Source organism: Dasypus novemcinctus, chromosome 21 (assembly GCF_030445035.2).
Source record: "Dasypus novemcinctus isolate mDasNov1 chromosome 21, mDasNov1.1.hap2, whole genome shotgun sequence".
In the NCBI taxonomy this organism is placed as follows: Eukaryota; Metazoa; Chordata; class Mammalia; order Cingulata; family Dasypodidae; genus Dasypus; species Dasypus novemcinctus.
In genome coordinates this window covers 44,844,827-44,863,826 of record NC_080693.1, presented here as the reverse complement: position 1 = coordinate 44,863,826, position 19,000 = coordinate 44,844,827, and the positions used below count along the sequence as shown (strand labels likewise).

The 19,000-nt window shown below is 38.1% G+C and overlaps 1 protein-coding gene across 1 annotated transcript in view; it reads left to right on the top strand.

Moving 5' to 3' along the window:
* BRIP1 (BRCA1 interacting DNA helicase 1) overlaps nt 1-19,000 on the top strand; it is a 289,439-nt gene that overhangs the window by 216,052 nt on the left and 54,387 nt on the right. Inside the window, exon 17 of the mRNA XM_012525899.4 lies at nt 14,769-14,881. Coding sequence (XP_012381353.2) covers nt 14,769-14,881 — 113 coding nt within the window. The remainder of the gene's footprint in view (nt 1-14,768; nt 14,882-19,000) is intronic.

The following is a 19,000-nucleotide window of genomic DNA, read 5'->3' as shown; positions in this document are numbered from 1 at the left end:
ACTGGACCTCCTTTCCATTCCCTTTGCCTCTCCAGGTCAGGCCCTTATTACTCTTGCACCAAATTTTAATAGCATGTCTTAATTCCTAAGCTTCCCTTACTTCACCACTACGTTACTATTTTAATACTTAAAATTATTTGACCCGTATTTGTATTCATAATCCGTTCTGTTTATTATAAACACTTCCTCGGCAAAAGATATTTTTAACTCATCTTTGTTTTCCTAGTGCACAGATGGACACAGTCAAAACTGTAAATATTGGACTTAATGTAGTGTTTCTTTAAGCTATGAAAATTTTCTTCCCATTTTATGAAGTTTTGTATAGTAATGTTACATATCTCCCTTTCTTCATTCACTTAGTATGAAAATCTAAAATTATAATACATTATTAACTTTCATTCAGTATTTCCATTTTCCTTTATACAGGGGTACTTTTTACAGGAAAAACTCATCAACTTATATATTTTAATAGTTTAGTCTGAATTCTGTATGCCATACCCTCTGACCTAGCATAAAAGTAATTCACCCATGGTGATTATGTAATTAAAATGATTTTTCCGAAGACTAGGTGAAGATTGGTATTTAGTACCTTTTATTGTGACTATGATTTTAGTAGGAATACTATTTTATACCCTATACTTGTGAGTCTCTTTAAGGAGGTATGGTAGATATTATGTACCCCAGTAAAAAGTCTGTTCTTAACCCCATCCATATAGGTGTGATCCCACTGTAAATAGGACCATTTGAATATGTTATTTTTAATTAAGGTGTGGCCAACTGAATCAGATTGGGACTCAATCATGTTATTGGAGGTTTTATAAAGAGAAACCCACAGAGAAAATCTGGAAGCTGTAAGTCAAGGGAACCAAGAAGAGAAAGGAGAGGGTATCACCAGATGATAGATAGGAAAGCCAGGCAACCCAAGGATTGCCCCCAACCAGACTGCTATTGATGAAAGGAGGGAATAAGCCTTCTAGCCTCTGAAACCATGAGCCAATAAATTCCCATTGTTTAAGCCAACCCATTGTGTGGTATTTGTCACAGCAGCCCAGAAAAATAAGACAATTTTTGGTACTATTAAGTGAAGTGCTACTATGAAAAATACTAAAAACATGGAAATGGCTTTGTAATTGTATAATGGGTAGAGGCTGGAAAAATTATGAAATGCTTGACAGAAAAAGCCATGATTGCTTTGAAGAAACTGTTGGTAGAAGAATGCATGTTAAATGTATTTCCAATGAGGACTTAGAAGGAAATGATGGATGTGTTATTAGAGGAAAGGCAAAACGTGTTATAAAGTAGCAGAGAACTTTGTTGAATGAATCCTAATGTTAGATTGAAAGTGGAACTTGTAAGTGATGATATTTAGCTGAGGAGATTTCCAAACAGAATGTGGAAAGTACAGCCTGGTTTCTCCTTGCATTTTGTAGGAAAATGTGAAATGAAAGGAATAGGCTGAGAATTAAATTCTTAAGCACAAAGGAACCAGTAATTGATTATTTGGAAAATTTTCAGCCTATCAGATAGCATGCTTTGAGACAAGTGCCAGAAGCAACTCTTACAAGGCTCCTCCCTGAGCTTCCAGGAAGTGAGTCACCAGAGAGCAGATATCCACATGAAGATTTATTTTTTTTGTTTTGTTTTGTTTTGTTTTGTTTTAAGATTTTTAAAAATTTATTTCTCTCCCCCACCCCCAGTTGTCTGTTCTCTGTGTCCATTTGCTGCATGTTCTTTGTCCGCTTCTGTTGTCAGCGGCACGGGAATCTGTTTCTTTTAGTTGCGTCATCTTGCTGCGTCAGCTCTCCGTGTGTGAGGCGCCATTCCTGGGCAGGCTGAACTTTGTTTCGTGCTGGGTGGCTCTCCTTACGGGGCTCACTCCTTGAGCGTGGGGTTCCCCTACGTGTGGGCACCCCTGTGTGGCATGGCACTCCTTGTGCACATCAGCACTGCACATAGGCCAGCTCCACACGGGCCAAGGAGGCCCAGGGTTTGAACCGCGAACCTCCCATGTGGTAGACAGACGCCCTAACCACTGGGCCAAGTCCGCTTCCCACCACATGAAGATTTAACTAAGCCACCTTTTGCTAAAGACAGTGTGACTGAACATGAATTCAATCATCCATTTCAGAGAAAGTCAGAATTGGAAATGCAGTTATCCAAGAAAGTTCTATGGGAAGTCCTTTTTGTCCGATGGTTTGGCCCTCTTTAAACTGCATGCAAAGGCGACCAGTTTTTTGCAAAATTTGTATGAGCAGAACCACTGCTATGTGGGCTTGAAGGGTCAAATTGAAGGAAGATTGACTTCAATGGACGAACCATAGAAGATCTCAAGCATGAGAGCCGACTCACCAATGTGTGTGGAAAGGGTAGGACCAGCCCTAGCTTGGAACGGACAGGCAATTTGCACCAGTGCTTGAAGGGGGCATACTTCATTCCCCAACATTTAGGGAGAATTCAGCTGTCACTCCAATGTTTGGAGAGGATGGTTTCCTATGCCTAGGTATTCAGGAAGAGTTTGGCCACCTCTCCCATGCTTAGAGAGGATGGGACCTACACCCCAGTTTTGGGAAATAAATAGGCCACTACACCGGTGCTCAGAGAGGGTGGGGCCTGGGTCCCAGCATTCAGAGAGCACATGCGCACGGTGAAAGTGCTTGTTAAGGATGGGATTGACACTCCAACAGGCCCAGAGGATAAAGTATTGATCCACAGATGATTCTAGATTTAATGGAATTTGCCTGCTGGGTTTTAGGCTTGTTTGGGTCCTATGACCCTATTTTCCTCCCAATTTCTTCCCTCTGGAATGGGAATGCTTATCCTATATCTATCCCATCATTGTATTTTTTAAATATTGTGAATTCAAATCCAAAGTATATTAATAAAAATAATCTTTTTTTTTTAATTTATTTCTCTCCCTTTCCCCTACCCACCCCTGTTATCTGTTCTGTGTCCATTTGCTGTGTGTTCTTTTTGTCCGCTTCTGTTGTTGTCAGCGGCACAGGAATCTGTTCTTTTTGTTGCGTCATCTTGCTGCATCAGTTCTCCGTGTGTGCGGCACCATTCCTGGGCAGGCTGCACTTTCTTTTGCACTGGGCAGCTTTCCTTACGGGGCGCATTCCTTGCACGTGGGGCTCCGCTATGCCGGGGACACCCCTGCCTGGCACAGCACTCCTTGCACGCATCAGCACTGCGCATGGGCCAGCTCCACACGGGTCAAGGAGGCCTGGACCTCCCATGTGGTAGACAGACGCCCTATCCACTGGGCCAAGTCCGCTTCCCAAAAAATAATCTTAAGTGACGTAATTTTTCTAGCCAAACATAGAACACAAAATTAAGAATAGAGAAAAATTTAATTTTTAACACATTTGCCAAAAAAAAAAGAGCCAATTCAATTGCTTCACCTTTCAACTCTTTTTTTTTTTTTTTAATAACTTTACTTTTAGAAAAGTTTTAGATTTACAGAAAAATTACACCAAAAGTGTAGGGAATTCCATAGAACACCCCCCCCATACACACACATACAGTTTTATTATTAACATCTTAACATTAGTGTGGTATATTTGTTACAACTGATGAACCAATATTAAAGCATTGCTACTAACCAAAGCCTATATTTTACATTATATCTTACACTTTGTGCTGTACAGGTTTTATAGGCTTTGACAAATACGTAATGTCATGTATCCATCATTGCAATATCCGGCAGAACAGTTTCACTGCCCTAAGAATGCCCTGTGTTCCACTTATTTATCCTTCCCCCTCCACTCTGAACCCCTGGCAACCACTATCTTTATATAAATCCTAAAAGTTATTCCATTAACACAAATAATAATTAAAATAACCATAAATCTACTTTGGTCAGGTTACACCCCCTCTCCCCCTTAGGTTTATTCATTCCTTAATCTTAAGGAATTTAAGATGGTATCTGCTCTGATTGCTTCAGGCTGAGAGGGGACTTAGATATTATGGGGCCAGATGAAAGGAATTGTTTTGCTTGCAGTTGTAGATACTCCTTTTGTTGTTGTTGCTGTTGTTGTTGTTTTATTTACTTATTTATTTATCTTATTTTTGAGGTACTGGGACAGGTGATTGAACCTGGGACCTCCTATTTGGGAAGCCGGCGCTTAACCACTGAGCTACAGTGGCTCCCCTGAGTTGGCTTTTTTGTTCTTGTTTTTTGTTTTTGCAGGCAGGAAGTTTATTGAGAAGCTCTCCCAACAGAGGGGTTCTGAAAAATAGACTTCAGCACCCCTGCCACCATTGGGGGGGGGGGGTCTGAAGAGAGACTTCAGCCCGCCCCTGGAGGGTGGTGGGTATGACTTTATACAGTACATCAATAGACAAGGAAACCAAGTACAGCCTGGGGCCAAATGGCCAGGGGGTAGTGGGCTTGAAGGTCTTAGAATGTGGGAGGGATTGGTGGTGTCTGGCCCAGTGCAGGTAAAGGCTTTTATCTGTTCCACTTTGTTTATTCTTGGGAGGGGATGGGCTGCCTCCAAGCCTGTAGGCTGTGGAGATTATGGCTGGAGGCTGCCTTTCTTCAATTTATGTCACAGGGGAATTGAATCATGGTCTTTTGACCTGTTTTTCATTGCAAACCTTGTAAAGGGGACCTTCTAACATTCCTAACTCTTTGATTATATCTGTAGATGATGAGTAATGGGCAGAACAGAAGGGTAGGGAAATTCAGGATGTCAATTCAGTCTGGCTACTTCCTGCTGTCAGGGGGCAGAGAGGGGTTCCTTTCTGTTCTGCCTGGTGGCTTTTGGCTTTTGGTCCTACAGAGTTTAGTACTTTTCTTGCAGCAAAAAGACACCATTCACGTATTCATGAGTTGTTGACTGGACAATTCAGTGTATGAATCAGATGAAAAGCCAGCTATGATTTGGTATCTGGTGTTAGATGGGCTCCCTCAGCAGTGGCAGGGCAGAAATTCCTCACCAATTGATCATTCGCAACATGATCCCAGACCCGGGGTTTTTTGGCACCAAATTTTAGAGAAATACAGCGCTCACGGGGACACAGAGACTGATGATTGCAGGCAGGAACTTCATTGGGAAGCTCTCCCAATGGCAGGGGTCTGAAGAGAGACTTCAGCCCCTGAGTTGTTTTGTTTTTGTTTTTGTTTTTGTTTTTTTTCATTTATTTGTTGTTTATGTTTTCTTTGTTTGTTTTTAGGAGGTCCTGGAGATTGAACCCAGGATGTGGGAAGCAGGTGCTCAACCATTTGAGTTACATCTGCTCCCTATTCCTTGTTTTTGGGGATGGGACTTGTCCATCATTATTTTGTTACTTGTCCACGGTAGGCCTGAGGAACTAGAGAGTAGGAACTGGCCACAACTCTGCTGGGATTCAAGGCTCAACCAGCAAATGAACTATCCAAAGATTTAAGTCACTGAGAGATATATTTAACAGATATATTGAAAATTATAGGTTCAAATAAAAAGAATCGAAAAATCACGGTTGGGGAAATTATAAACAAGTATAACTGTATCATACTGGAAAAACAGATTATCATAGACTCCCAAGTAGGGCCTGCCAAGGAACATTGATTTCATGAGGCTTTGTGCTTTGCCTATGGTGTCTAGACACACCTAGGGCCCTCAGGAGCACTTTTTAAAATTCAAACTTTATTTCAAATTCAAGAAATGAAATGATAGGCAAAAGCAGTTCAACAAGTTATAGAAGCATTACTCCTAAAAAGTTCTGTCCAGCCACTTTTATCTCATTTAATTCCAAGAACAAACTCAGTTTTTCCTCCAGTGTTCAGAAAAATACACAGATGAATACAAATTAGTTAAAGTACATAGTCAAATTCTCCTTATTCCTGAAAAAAATGAAGAGGAAAACATGCTTAATCAAATTCATATCTCACAAAACCATACCCCTTATTTTTTTACCTTTAGCATTAATATATTACCTCTTTGCTTTTGATACAAAAACATTTCAATATTGTTGTTAACTATAGTCTATAAATTAACTTAGTTAATTTTTCCCATGTAACACCAGCTGTGTTTATATTATTAACCACAATTTTCATCTACCATCAAAATCACTGTTATACATTTTCTATATTACTCTCCAGCTGTCCTCCAACTAACATTAACCTCCCAAGACTACTTGTTTCAGCTACAATCATATCCATAAATCAACACTGTTTGTTACTTTCTTATAATGTATTACCAAGACCATCCATTTACCATCCATTACTACATGTTTACAATTGACCTTATTAAACATTCTATATACATACAGCATCAGCTTCCCCTTTCTCAGTCCACATTCCATCTCCCAGCAACCTACACTTCATAGTCCAACTCTGTAGGTCTACTTATTGTATTTAGTTCATATCAGTGAGACCATACAATATTCATCTTTTTGTGTCTGGCTCATTTTACTCAAGATAATGTCCTCAGGGTTCCTCCATGTTGTCATGTGCATCCCCAGTTGAATTTTTCTTAGAGCTGACTAGTATTCCATTATATGTATATACCACAACTTGTTTATCCATTCATCTGTTGATGGACACTTAGGTTGTTTCCATCTTGTAGCAATTGTGAATAATGCCACTCTGAACATCGTTGTGCAAATATCTGTTAAGCGTCCTTCCTTTCAGTTCTTCTGAATATATTCCTACTAGCAGGATTGCCGGATCATATGGCAGTTCTATATTTAGTTTCCTGAGCAACCTCCCAATGACTTCCACAGAGGTGTCACCATTTTACACTCCCACCAACAGTGAAGGAGTGTTCCTATTTCTCTACATACTCTCCAGCACTTACAGTTTTATGTTTGTTTTTTTCAATAATGGCCATTCTATATGATGGGAGATGACATCTCATTGTAGTTTTGATCTGCATTTCCCCAACAGCCAATGATGTTGAGCATCTTTTCATGTGTCTTTTGGCCATATTTATATGTGCTTTGGAAAAGTCTTCAGCCCATTTTAAATTGAGGTGCTTGTTGTTTTCTAATTAAGTTGTGTGATCTTTTTTAATATGACATGGAAATCAAACCCTTGTCAGATGTGTGGTGTCCTAAGATTTTTTTCCCACTGAATTCACTGCCTTTTCACTTTCTTAACAAAATTGCTTGAAATACAGAAGTTTTAAATTTTAAGGCAATCCCATTTATCTATTTTTTGTTTTATTTCTTGTGCTTTGGATGTAAAGTCCAAGAAACCACCACCAACCACAAGATCTTGAAAATGTTTCTCTACATATTCTTCTAGGAGTTTTATGGTTCTAATTTCTATATTTAGGTCCTTGATCCATTTTGAATTAATATTTGTTTAAGGTATGAGATAGGGTTCTCTTTCTTTTAGATATGGATATCTAGTTTTCCAAGCACCATTTGTTGAATAGACTATTCTGCCAAGCTGAGTAGGTTTGACAGCCTTGTCAAAAAGCACTTGAGCATAGATGTGTGAGGATCTATTTTTGAATTCTCAGTTTGCTTTCATTAGCCAAGCTTTATGCTAGTACCATGCTGTTTCTACTTCTTTAGCTAGATAATATGCTGTAAATTCAAGAAGTGAGAGTCCTCTAATTGTTTTTCTTTTTTAACATAGTTTTGGCCATTTGGGGACTCTTATCCTTCCAGATAAATGTTATAATTGGCTTTTTCCAAAATTGGGATTGCAATAAATCTGTAGATCAGTTTGGATGGAATTCACATCTTACTGATATTTGGCCTTCCAACCCATGAAAACAGAATATTCTTCCATTTGTTTAGATCACCTTTGATTTCTTTTAGCAATATTTTATGGTTTTCAGAATACAGGTCCTTTATGTCCTTATTTAAGTTTATTCCTAAATATTTGATTCTTTTAGTCACTGTTATAAATGGATTTTTTTTCTGACTTTTTCCTCAGATTGTTCATTAGTAGTATATAGAAACACTCAATTTTTGTGTATTAATCTTGTATCCTGCCACTTTACTGAAAACATCTGTAAGTTTTAATATTTTATTGTGGATTTTTCAGGATTTTCTAAGTATAGGACCATATCATCAGGGAATAGCAAAAGTTTTACTTCTTCCTTTCCTATTTGGGTGCTTTTATTTCCTTTTCTTGCCTAATTACTCTAGCTAGAACTTTTAGCACAATAGTGTATAATAGTGGTGTTGGTGGGCATCCTTGTCTTTTTCCCAATCTCAATGGGAAATATTTCAGTCTTTCACCATTGAGTACAATATTAGCTGTGGGTTTTTCATATATGCCCTTTATCATGTTGTGAAAGTTACCTTCAGTTCCTATCTTTTGAAGTATGCTTATCAAGAAAGGATGCTGTATTTTGTCAAATGCCTTTTCTGCATCAATTGATAATATCATGGATTTTTCATTTTTGATTTATTACTGTGATGTATTATGCTGATTGATTTTCTTGTGACGAACCAGCCTTGCATGCCTGGTTAAAAACCCACTTGATTATGATGAATAATTCTTTTAATGTGTTTTTGGATTCATTTAAGCAAGTATTTTGTTGAGGATTTTGCATCTATTTTCATTAGAGAGATTGGTCTATAATTTTTCTTTTTTTGTAATATCTTTATTTGGCTTTGGTATTAGGGTAATGTTGGCTCCATAGAATGAGTTTAGTAGCATTCCTTCCTGTTCAGTTTTTTGGAAGACTTTGAGCAAGATTAGTATTAGATCTTCTTTAAATGATAGGTAGAATTCATTTGTGAAGCCATCTGTCCTGGACTTTTCCATTTCTTTACTTGTGATTGGTTCGTTAAGGTCTTCCATTTCTTAGAATGAGTGTGACTTTTCATGTGTCTCCAGGAATTTCCATTTCATCAGCATTATCTAGTTTGTTTGCATACAGTTGTTCATAGTATTCTCTTATGATTTCTTTTATTTCTGCTGGGTCAGTGGTAATGTCCCCCTTCTAATTTCTGATTTTATTTACTTGCTTCTTCTCTTTTTTTCTCTTTGTTTATCTAGCTAAGGATTTATCAATTTTGTTGATCTCAAAGAACCAACTTTTTTTTTCAAAGATTTATTTATTTATACCCCTCCTTGCTGTTTGTGCTCTCTGTCTCCTCTCTGTGTCCATTTGCTGCGTGCTTGTCTTAATTTTAGGAGGCACTGTGAACAGAACCTGGGACCTCACATGTAGGAGACAGGTGTTCAATTGCTTGAGCCACCTCAGCTCCCAAAGAACCAACTTTACACTTTGTTACTTTTCTATATTGTTTTTCTGGTCTCCATTTCATTTATTTCTGCTCTAATCTTTATTATTCCTTTCCTTCTTCTTGCTTTGGGATTGGTTTGATGCTCTTTTTCTAGTTCCCCCAGGTGTGCAGTTCAGTCTTTTATTTTTGCTTGCTCTTCTTTTTTTAATGTAAGTATTGAAGGCTAAAAATTGCCCCTCAGTTTTGCCATAAGTTTTGATATGTTTTGTTCTCGTTTTCATTTGTCTTGAGGTAGTTACTGATTTCTCTTGCAATTTCTTCTTTGACCTACTGATTATTTGAGTGTATTGTTCAATCTCCATGTATTTGGAATTTTCCCTTTTTCTTCCTGTTATTAATTTCCAGCTGTATTCCATTATGACAGAGAAAGTGTTTTGTATAATTTTAATGTTTTTAAATTTATTGAGATTTACTTACGTCCCAGGATATGGTCTATCCTGGAGAAAGACTCATGAGAACTTGAGAAGAAGGTATATCCTTCTGTTTTGGGGAATAATATTCTATAACTGTCTACTAGATCTAGTTCATTTATTATATTGTTTAAGTTCTCAGTTTCCCTATTTATCTTCTATCAAGATGTTCCATGTAATGCTGAGAGTAGTGTGTTGAAGTCTTCAACTATTATTGCAGAGATGTTTGTTTCTCCCTTCAGTTTTGCTAGTGTGTGTCTCATATATTTTGAGACACCTATATTAGGTGCATAAATATTTATTATTGTTATTTCTTGGTGAATTGTCTCTTTTACTAAAATATGATAACCATCTTTCTCTTATAACAGTTTTGCATTTAAAATATATTTTATCTGATATTAATATTGCTACTCCAACTCTTTTTTGATTACTATGTGCATGGAATATCTTTTTCCAACCTTTCCTTTCCTTTTTTTTTTTTAAAGATTTATTTATTCATTCATTTATTAATTGCCCCTTCCCCCCCAGTTGTCTGCTCTCTGTGTCCATTTGCTGTGTGTTCTTCTGTGACCACTTCTGTCCTTATCAGTGGCACTGGGAATCTGTTTCTTTTTGTTACATCATCTTGTGTCAGCTCTCCATGCGTGCCTGGCGCCATTCTTGGGCAGGCTGCACTTACTTTGGTGCTGGGCGGCTCTCCTTATGGGGCGCACTCCTTGCGCGTGGGGCTCCCCAACACGGGGGACACCCCTGTGTGGCACGGCACTCCTTGCGTGCATCAGCACTGCACATGGGCCAGCTCCTCACGGGTCAAGGAGGCCCGGGATTTGAACCGCCGACCTCCCATGTGGTAGGCAGATGCCATATCCATTGGGCCAAGTTTGCTTCCCCCAACCTTTCCTTTTAAGCCTGATTGTGTCCTTGTGTCTAAGGTGACTTGTAGACAACAAATAAATGGCTCCTTTTTTTTATCCATTCTATCAGTCTGTGTCTTTTAATTGGAGGGTTCAATCCATTAACATTCAGTATTACTACTTTAAAGGCATTACTTCATCCATTTTATCCCTTGGCTTTCAATTGTCATATCTTTTGTCTTTCAACCTTTTTAGTTTCTCTTACTTGTATTCTTCATTTTTATACCCTTATCCAGGGCTCTCCTCCTTGGCTTTTCCTTTCAGGCTATAACACATCCTTTACTATCTCTTGCAGATACCAAGATGTTATCTCTTGATAACATACTCTCAGTTTTTGTCTGTCTGTGAAGACTTTAAACTCACCTTTGTTTCTGAAGAATAGTTTTGCCAGAAAAAGAATTTGGGGTTGGCAGTTTTTCTTTTTCAGTACATTAAATATATCTTGCCTCCCTGGTTTCTATGAGAGATGGCACTTAGTCTTATTGAGACTCCCTTGAAACTAATACATTGCTTTTCTCTTACTGCTCTCAGAATTCTCTCTTTATCTTTGGCCTTTGACATTCTGAATAGTAGATGTCTTGGAGTAGGTCTTTCTGGATTTATTCTGTTTGGGGTACGTTGCCCTTTTTGAGTATTGATTTTCATGTCTTTCATAAGGAGGGACACCTATAACATGTATGTTTGTATGTTTTACACTGTCATTCAATTCCCTGAGACCCTGTTCAATTTTTACGTGCCTTTTTCTGTCCTCCTACCTTTTTAAGTTCAAATGTTCTGTCTTCAGTTTCACTTATTCATCAATCATTTCAAACCTGTTATATGCCTCTAATGTTTTTTTTTTTAATCTTTTTTTTTTTTTTAAGGATGTACCAAGGACTGAACTGGGATCTTGTATGTGAGAAGCAGGCACTCAAATACTGAGCTATATCCACTCTCCCTGTAATGTATTTTTAATCTCATCCATTGTGTCTTTCAGTCTCATGAGCTCTGTTACTTTTTTTTTTGCTCTCACAGAGTATCATCTTAATATCTTTTATCTCTTTAGTCATGTTTTCATTTATCTTCTTAAATTCGTTAAGGAGTTTTGTGTGAATATCATTGATTAGTTGTCTTAAATCTTGTGTCTTGTCTGGATTCTTGGTTTGTTCTTTTTGCTGGATCATATCTTCCTGTTTCTTAGAATGGCTTGTTATCTTTTGTTGATATCTAGGCATCTGATTATCTTGGTAATTTTGCTCTGTTGATCAATTTCTCTCTTTTGCCTAGTGGTTTATTTCACAACTCTTCTATGATTTTTAATTGAAATTTTTTCTAAAACTTTAAGCTTGACCTATATAAGTCAACAAAATAGGGGCAGGGAGCCACTATTGGGGCACAAACCAGATCTACAGTGCTTGGGAAAGAAAAAGGAGAGTCAAGCCTCTCTTCCTTCACTTCTCCAGCTGACTGGCATGTGGCACTCCTTGTCAAATCCTTCCACAGGGATGAAACCTTCAATTTCCAGTAACTAGCTCTTCTGAACCACCAAGTTATGGGGGTTACATTCACCAACAAGAAGCCACATTCAGCCCTCCACTGCACCCTCCCTCTTCCCAGGAAGGAATATGTCCTTTCCCCTCTCCATTGGACACTCAGCCACAGGTTTTCCCAAGGCTGTTCGCCTTGTGGGTGGGGGGTGGGTGGCATTTCCAGCCCAGGGGCATTGACTCACAATTTCCCCTTTGACATCTCCCTCTCTCTGTCCCCAGTCCCTGGCAGACAATGCGTGTGGCACTCTCCTGGTCTGTAGGTCCCCAAAGTGGCTCCCTCAAATGACTTCTATGACTTCTCCCCTATTTTGCAAGAGAGCTGTGCCCTGTCTGAGCTACTCCAATGCCATCTTGGATCTGTCTCCCCTTGGGAGCACTTTTGTTTGTAGTTTGTTTACTGTGGCAGATAGTGAAATCTCTCTAGACCTGCATAAAGGTAACCTCCAGAATGACCTCCTGACTCATTTTGAAATCTCTTAGCCATAAAAACTCTTTTTTATGTAATGTTTCCCCCTTTGGTCAAGGTATTTTTCCAAATGTACCACTAGTTAGCTCTTGGTATTAATCCCTCAGTGCCTGGAAGGCTCTTGCCTACGAGTCATGCCCTGTGTCAAGTCATGCCCTGTGTCCGGGGGTGGGGAGTAGTGAGTTTATGTGCAAAGTTTGGCTTAAAGAGAGGCCACATTTGAGTAATAAGGAAGTTTTCAGGAGGTAACTCTTAGGTATCAGTTGTTATTAGGCTATAAGTTTCATTCTTACAGGAATAAGATTTATAAGTACAAGCATTTAGATTGAGGGGTTGGCATATTGGCCTGTTTTCTTTTATTAGGCACGGCTTATATATTCCAGAGATTTTTACCATTTTATTTGAGAAAGTAGCAGGACCTCCCCAGGATGGAGGTTTAATATTTTGTTAACTACACTGTAGGACTCTGCCTATCAAAAAAACATACCTATGACAACACAAATACATTTATATTCCATAGAAGTATGCTTTTTCTCCTATATATCACCCTAATAACAACACCCTGTACTAGTGATGTACCTTTGTTATAGACCCTGAAGGAACATTCTTATATTTGTATTCTTAACCACAAACCTTGGCCATCCCAGAGTTCATTGAGTTATACAGTCACCCATTTTATCCTCATTTCCCTTCTAGCATTATGGGTAGCCCAGAACGTCCCCCTTCAACCACATTCACATTTACACTTCAGCATTGTTAATTACACTTGTATCGCGGTGCCACCATCTCTTCTATCCATTTCTAAACCATTACAACAAACTTAATTATAAATTCTGTACAAATTAAGCATTGGCTCACCAATCTCTACTCCCCTTCATCTTCTGGTAACCAATCTTCCAGTCTTTACATCCACAAGTCTTCTCACTCTCCTTTGCTCATATCAGTGAAATCATACAATATTTGTCCTTTTGTGTCTGGCTTATTTCAGTCAACATAACTTGGGGTTCATCCACGTTATCACATATGTCAGTACTTCATTCCTTCTTATAGCTGAATAATATTCCATTCATCTGTTGATGGACCCTTGGGTTGCTTCCATCTTTTAGCAATTGTAAATAATGCTGTTATGGACATTGGCATGCATATGTCTTTTGTGTACCTGCTTTCACTTCTTCCGGGCATGTACCTAGTAGTAGGATTTCTGGATCATATGTAATAATTGTAGGGCTTACCTTGTTTCCTTCCTCTCAGGGATCTCATTTGTCCAATTCTGAGAACCACTGTTTCATAATTTTGTACAGTTTTCTTATGTTTTTAAGCAGAAGGGTAAATCTGGTCTCTCTTGTTTCTTTACTATTGAATTTTATTTTCTAAAAAGGTTTTGTTATGGGAAAAATTATACACACACAAAAAGAGAGAATTGCTTAATATACCTCCGTTGACCAAATATTGCCAATCTATTGCCAGTCTTGTTTAATATTTATCCCTGCTCATGTTTTCTCTATGTGTGTGTATATCAGAGAGGAGAAAAGAACCAAATGGAAATCAGTGGATAATTTTAATAGCTGACTGAAGAAGGCAGAAGAATTAGTAAATGTTAAGATAGAAAAAATAGCAAAGTGATAGCTCTAGTCATAACAATAATTACATTTAACTATAAATGGTCTAAATATCCCAACTAAAAGGCAAAGAATATAAATATACAGGAATGAACCATTCATATACATTCCAACAGTATTTTGCTAAATGGAAGAAAGCAGACACAAAAGATTACATACTGTATGGTAACATTTACATAAAATTCTAAAAATTCATGAAAGGTAAACTGTTGTAACAGAAAGAAATTTTGGCCAGGACCAGTTGTGGAAAAAGGAAATGGACTACAAAGGGATAGGAAAGAACTTTTTGTGGTGATGAAAATGTTCTATATTATGTTGTAGTGGTGATTACATGACTATGCATTTGTCAAAACTCATACACTGAAAATTTGTGGATTTCATTAAATTAGTATATGTAAATTATACAACAAAACTGATTGGAATCCTCATACAGCTAATTAATTATATGCATGAGGTAATTTAATGTATCTAAGGTTGAATTAAAATGTTTTAAGTGAATTTTAAAAATCAGTACTAAAAAAGCTAAATAAAATTATTCTACTACAATAAAATGATATTCAAAATGTTAGAAATTAATATGGTTTTTAAAACTAACAATTCTACAATGTTTTTATATACTTTTAAATTATTAGGTTGAACTAAAGCGACACTACAATGACCAGCATTCAAAATTGAGGGGGCTTTTACCTGGTCGTCAGTGGTATGAAATTCAAGCATACAGGGCCTTAAACCAGGCCCTAGGTAGGTAAGTGAAATTAATATAATATTATTGTCATATCATCTGTGGCCAGGGTTACATGTGGAGCTAATCTTGGTACTTTACTCCTTATAATAACTTTTGTAAAACTTTAGTTAACTGGAACCCTAGGAACTGGTATATTTTCAATGATGGCTATCATAAGTGAAAACTGAATACAGATAATAGAATAAATCACCTCAAAACAAAACACAAAGTATGCTAAAGTTCACAGAAGATTTATGATTGGTCAAACAATGAATGGCATACAAAGGTGCTCAGTAAAAATTTATTGAAGGAAGCTTATCACCAAACCGTAAAAGTTTTGTCTTAGGAACAAGTAAAAATGGACACCCCACCACCCCGAAGGAAAAAAAAAGTTGGGGATCAAAAAGGATATGCCAGTCAATATGAGGAGATGATCTGCTTACAAAGTGTAATTTCAGTCACTGAATGTAAGTAGAAAGTGTGATGGTAATCCATAATTTCCAATGCCATCTACATTTATCTTACTGCATAATGATTAGTGGTAAGGGATAATATTGAAACTGAATGATATTAAACAGCTGAAGAAAGAAAAGATAAAATAGTTACTTTTTTGAAAAGTAGGAATGGACAGTATTTTAACACGATTCAAGAAGGGTTCACACAAACTATTGTCATGCTAAAGATTTAATGCCAATTAAACCATAAAATTAATTACAATATGCCATTTTCCAAGGATTCTGGGCCATTAAGATTTGTACTCTGTGGAACAATTTTTTAAGCATTTTATACCATAAATTCATATTGTAGGACATCAGCATCCAATTTATTTAAACTACAATAGTTTCTGTGTAACCGAATTTAGAATTTTATATTCTCTATTTGGAAAATTTATAATTTATTTAGCACTGTAATAATCTTTTACCCAGGAAGCTGTGAGGCATGCAGTCAATTCAAATAAAAGAACACAGGTTAAGTATAAAATCATGAAAACATGACTGTTCGATATATTTGCAATCAAGTCAAGAACCCAATTAACTATAATCTACCCTAACTAAATCCAGAATTTTGATTTAGTTTGTGCATTCATATTAGCCCATTTGCATTTGTATCATACCTTGTCATTTATAAACCTTTTCTACATATCTTATCTCATTTGTTCTCTCTATTGGTCATTTCCAAGAACAACATGTCAGTACTCCACATTTTATTTCATTGCTTAAAAAAATAAATTTGAAAGATTAAATTACCTGTCTTAGATTACCATGTTACAAAATGCCCCTTCAGAGTGCCGTGCCACGCAGGGGTGTCCCCCGCATAGGGGAGCCCCACGCACAAGGAGTGCGCCCTATAAGGAGAGCCGCCCAGCACAAAAGAAAGTGCAGCCTGCCCAAGAATGGTGCCACATGCACAGAGAGCTGACGCAACAAGATGACGTAGCAAAAAGGAACACAGATTCCTGGTGCCGCTGATAAGGATAGAAGCAGTCACAGAAGAACACACAGTGAATGGACACAGAGAGCAGACAACTGGTGGGGGGAGGAGGAGAGGAGAGAAATAAATAAAAAATAAATCTTTAAAATCAAAATGGCCCTTCACATCTTGGCCCCACCTACTTCTAAACCTCAAGACCTGCTTTTTCACTATTAAACAATACACTCTATCCACTAAATTTCTTACTATTCCTTAAACACATATCCTTTCATCATTCTCTGCCTTGGCACATATGTTCCCATATACTTCCATTTGGCAGATTTATCAATTAAAACCTAGTTAAAAGAAGAACAGATCTTGGCTGTTATGTAAGTAGGATGGCGGAGTAAGAAATTCTCACCTTCTAACCCCCAAAACAACATTGGACTACCAGCATAAACTGGCAGAATAACTTTCTCAGAGCTCTGGAAAAAAGTTAAATAATTGCAGTTACTGGAAAGCAACTTAAAAACAGTAGGAAAACATCATGGTGCCTGTGGCAGTTTAAGATTATTTATGAATTCCAAAAAGAGAGGTTGTTTGTAAACTGGTCTGTTTGTCTGATTGTATTAGATTCAACTGAGATGTCTTTGATTAAATTATGTTAAGACTAGGGCTTTGATTTGACCACATCAGTACGTTTTAACTCAATAGGTTGTCCCAGCCCCCTAGATGGGCTATATAAAGGACACTTACACAGAGGAAGGGGAGTTCCGTGGACACAGAAGAAGGCACAGAAGAGGAGAGAACTTAGTCATTTCAGTCCTGCCGTGTGACAGAAAGGAGACGTCTCAAACAGCTAAAGCTCCGGGGAGAGCTGAGCCATTCACCTGATAATTTGCTGCTGAAGAGACCAGAAACAAGCCCTCTACCCTACAGCTGAGATGGGAAGAAGCTGGGCCCATGAAGCCTTAAGAGGAAGAAGGCTGAACCCTTGCAGAGATTGTGGTAACCATCTTGCTCCAACAAGTGGCAACAGACTTTGGTGAGAAAGTACCTCTTATGGTACCTTCAGGAGGATTCTTTAGGGCCTTGTAACTCTTAAACTTCTACCCCAAATATATACACTTCGTAAAAACCAACAGATTTCTGGTGCCTTGCATCAGCACCTCTTTTGCTGACTAATACAGGGTCTTTGCTTTTCTCTCCCCCACCCACTCCCTGGCTTGGTGGCATCAACTGACACTGCCAGTGCAAGGCCCTAGTCCTGGGTTCTGGAGGGAGCAGAGTAATCTTTTTGTGCATATTGGGTTGTATGTATGTTTGTACCACACTGTTGGGTGGCATCCTGAAGTTCTGACCTAAAACACTTGTCTCTGTGTCGCTGGTCCCAGAACTTGCTCTAGATAAAACAGCAGCTGGCATGGCCCCTGAAACACCATAAGAAAACAATCAAACTACAGCTGCCGGGGGCAAATATATGGGTTTTTTTTTTTTGTTTTAATTTTTATTTCCCCTCCACCTTTGCACCTTGCTTGCTATCCTCTGTGTCCATTAGCTGCACACTCTTCTGTGTTTTTGCTTATCTCCCTTTTTGTTTGTTGTATCACCTTACTAAGTCGGCTCTCCGTGGCACCTGTGGGCCGGCCAGTGCTCCGTGGCGTCTGTGGGCCAGGTGGCTCTCCGCAGTGTGCGGGTGAGTCTGCCTTCACAAGGAGTCCCTGGGATGCGAACCCGGGGCCTCCCATATGGCAGATGGGAGACCAACTGATTAAGCCACAGCTGCTTCCCTATATGTTTTGTGACATACATTAGTGCGTTGGTCTGGAAAGAAAGGCTTCAGATATCCAGGGAAAACCAGATTGTCCATGTATGTGAGAGAATTGGTAAAGCCACATATGCCCAGGAAAAGATGTATGTTCAGAAAAGACCTGGGAGAACCTTATGTCTTCACCTCAGGGTGGTTTTTAGGCCCACTGTAAGGCTGGCTAAGTGCTAAAGGAGAAAATAAGCACAGAGCAAATCTACAAACACTGGGAGTGGTGCTTTGATTTTTGTTTTTTTCTTTTAAGCTCCTGGCATTCAAGGTAGTCTCTTTCTGTCATAACACTAGCTGAGTACAAACTTAAGGAACAAAGACTTCAGTAATGACAAGTCATGACATGTCAAGGTATAGAGTCTTAGAATAAATAGTTTGGAAAAATCACTAGACAAAAATGCTACTACAGACTTTGACAATAAGAAGAAGAAAAAAAGCAAACCCCAGGGAGAAAGGGGCAGAAAAAATTATTTGACACAATAATGGCTGAAAGCTCCCCAAATTTAACAAAACACGTTATAAACATCCAACATGTGCAACAAACTCCCAATAGGATAAACTCAGAGCTTCATACCGAGATACATTATAATCAAACTGTCAGGTGCCAAAGACAAAGAGAGAAGCCAATAGTCATATACAAGGGAGCTTCAGTAAGATTAAATGGTGATTTCTAATCAGGAACCATGGCGGTGAAAAGAGAGTAGAATGACATATTTAAGTGCTAAGAGAAAAAAATTGTCAACTAAGAATTCTGTCCATCAAAAATGTCCTTTAAAAATGAGGAACAGATTAAGGATTCCCAGATTTTAAAAAAACAAAAACCTGAGGGATTTCATCACCACTGAATTTCCCTACAAGGAATACTAAATGTTATTCTTCAGACTGAAAGAAAATAGCTTGAAACTCTATGA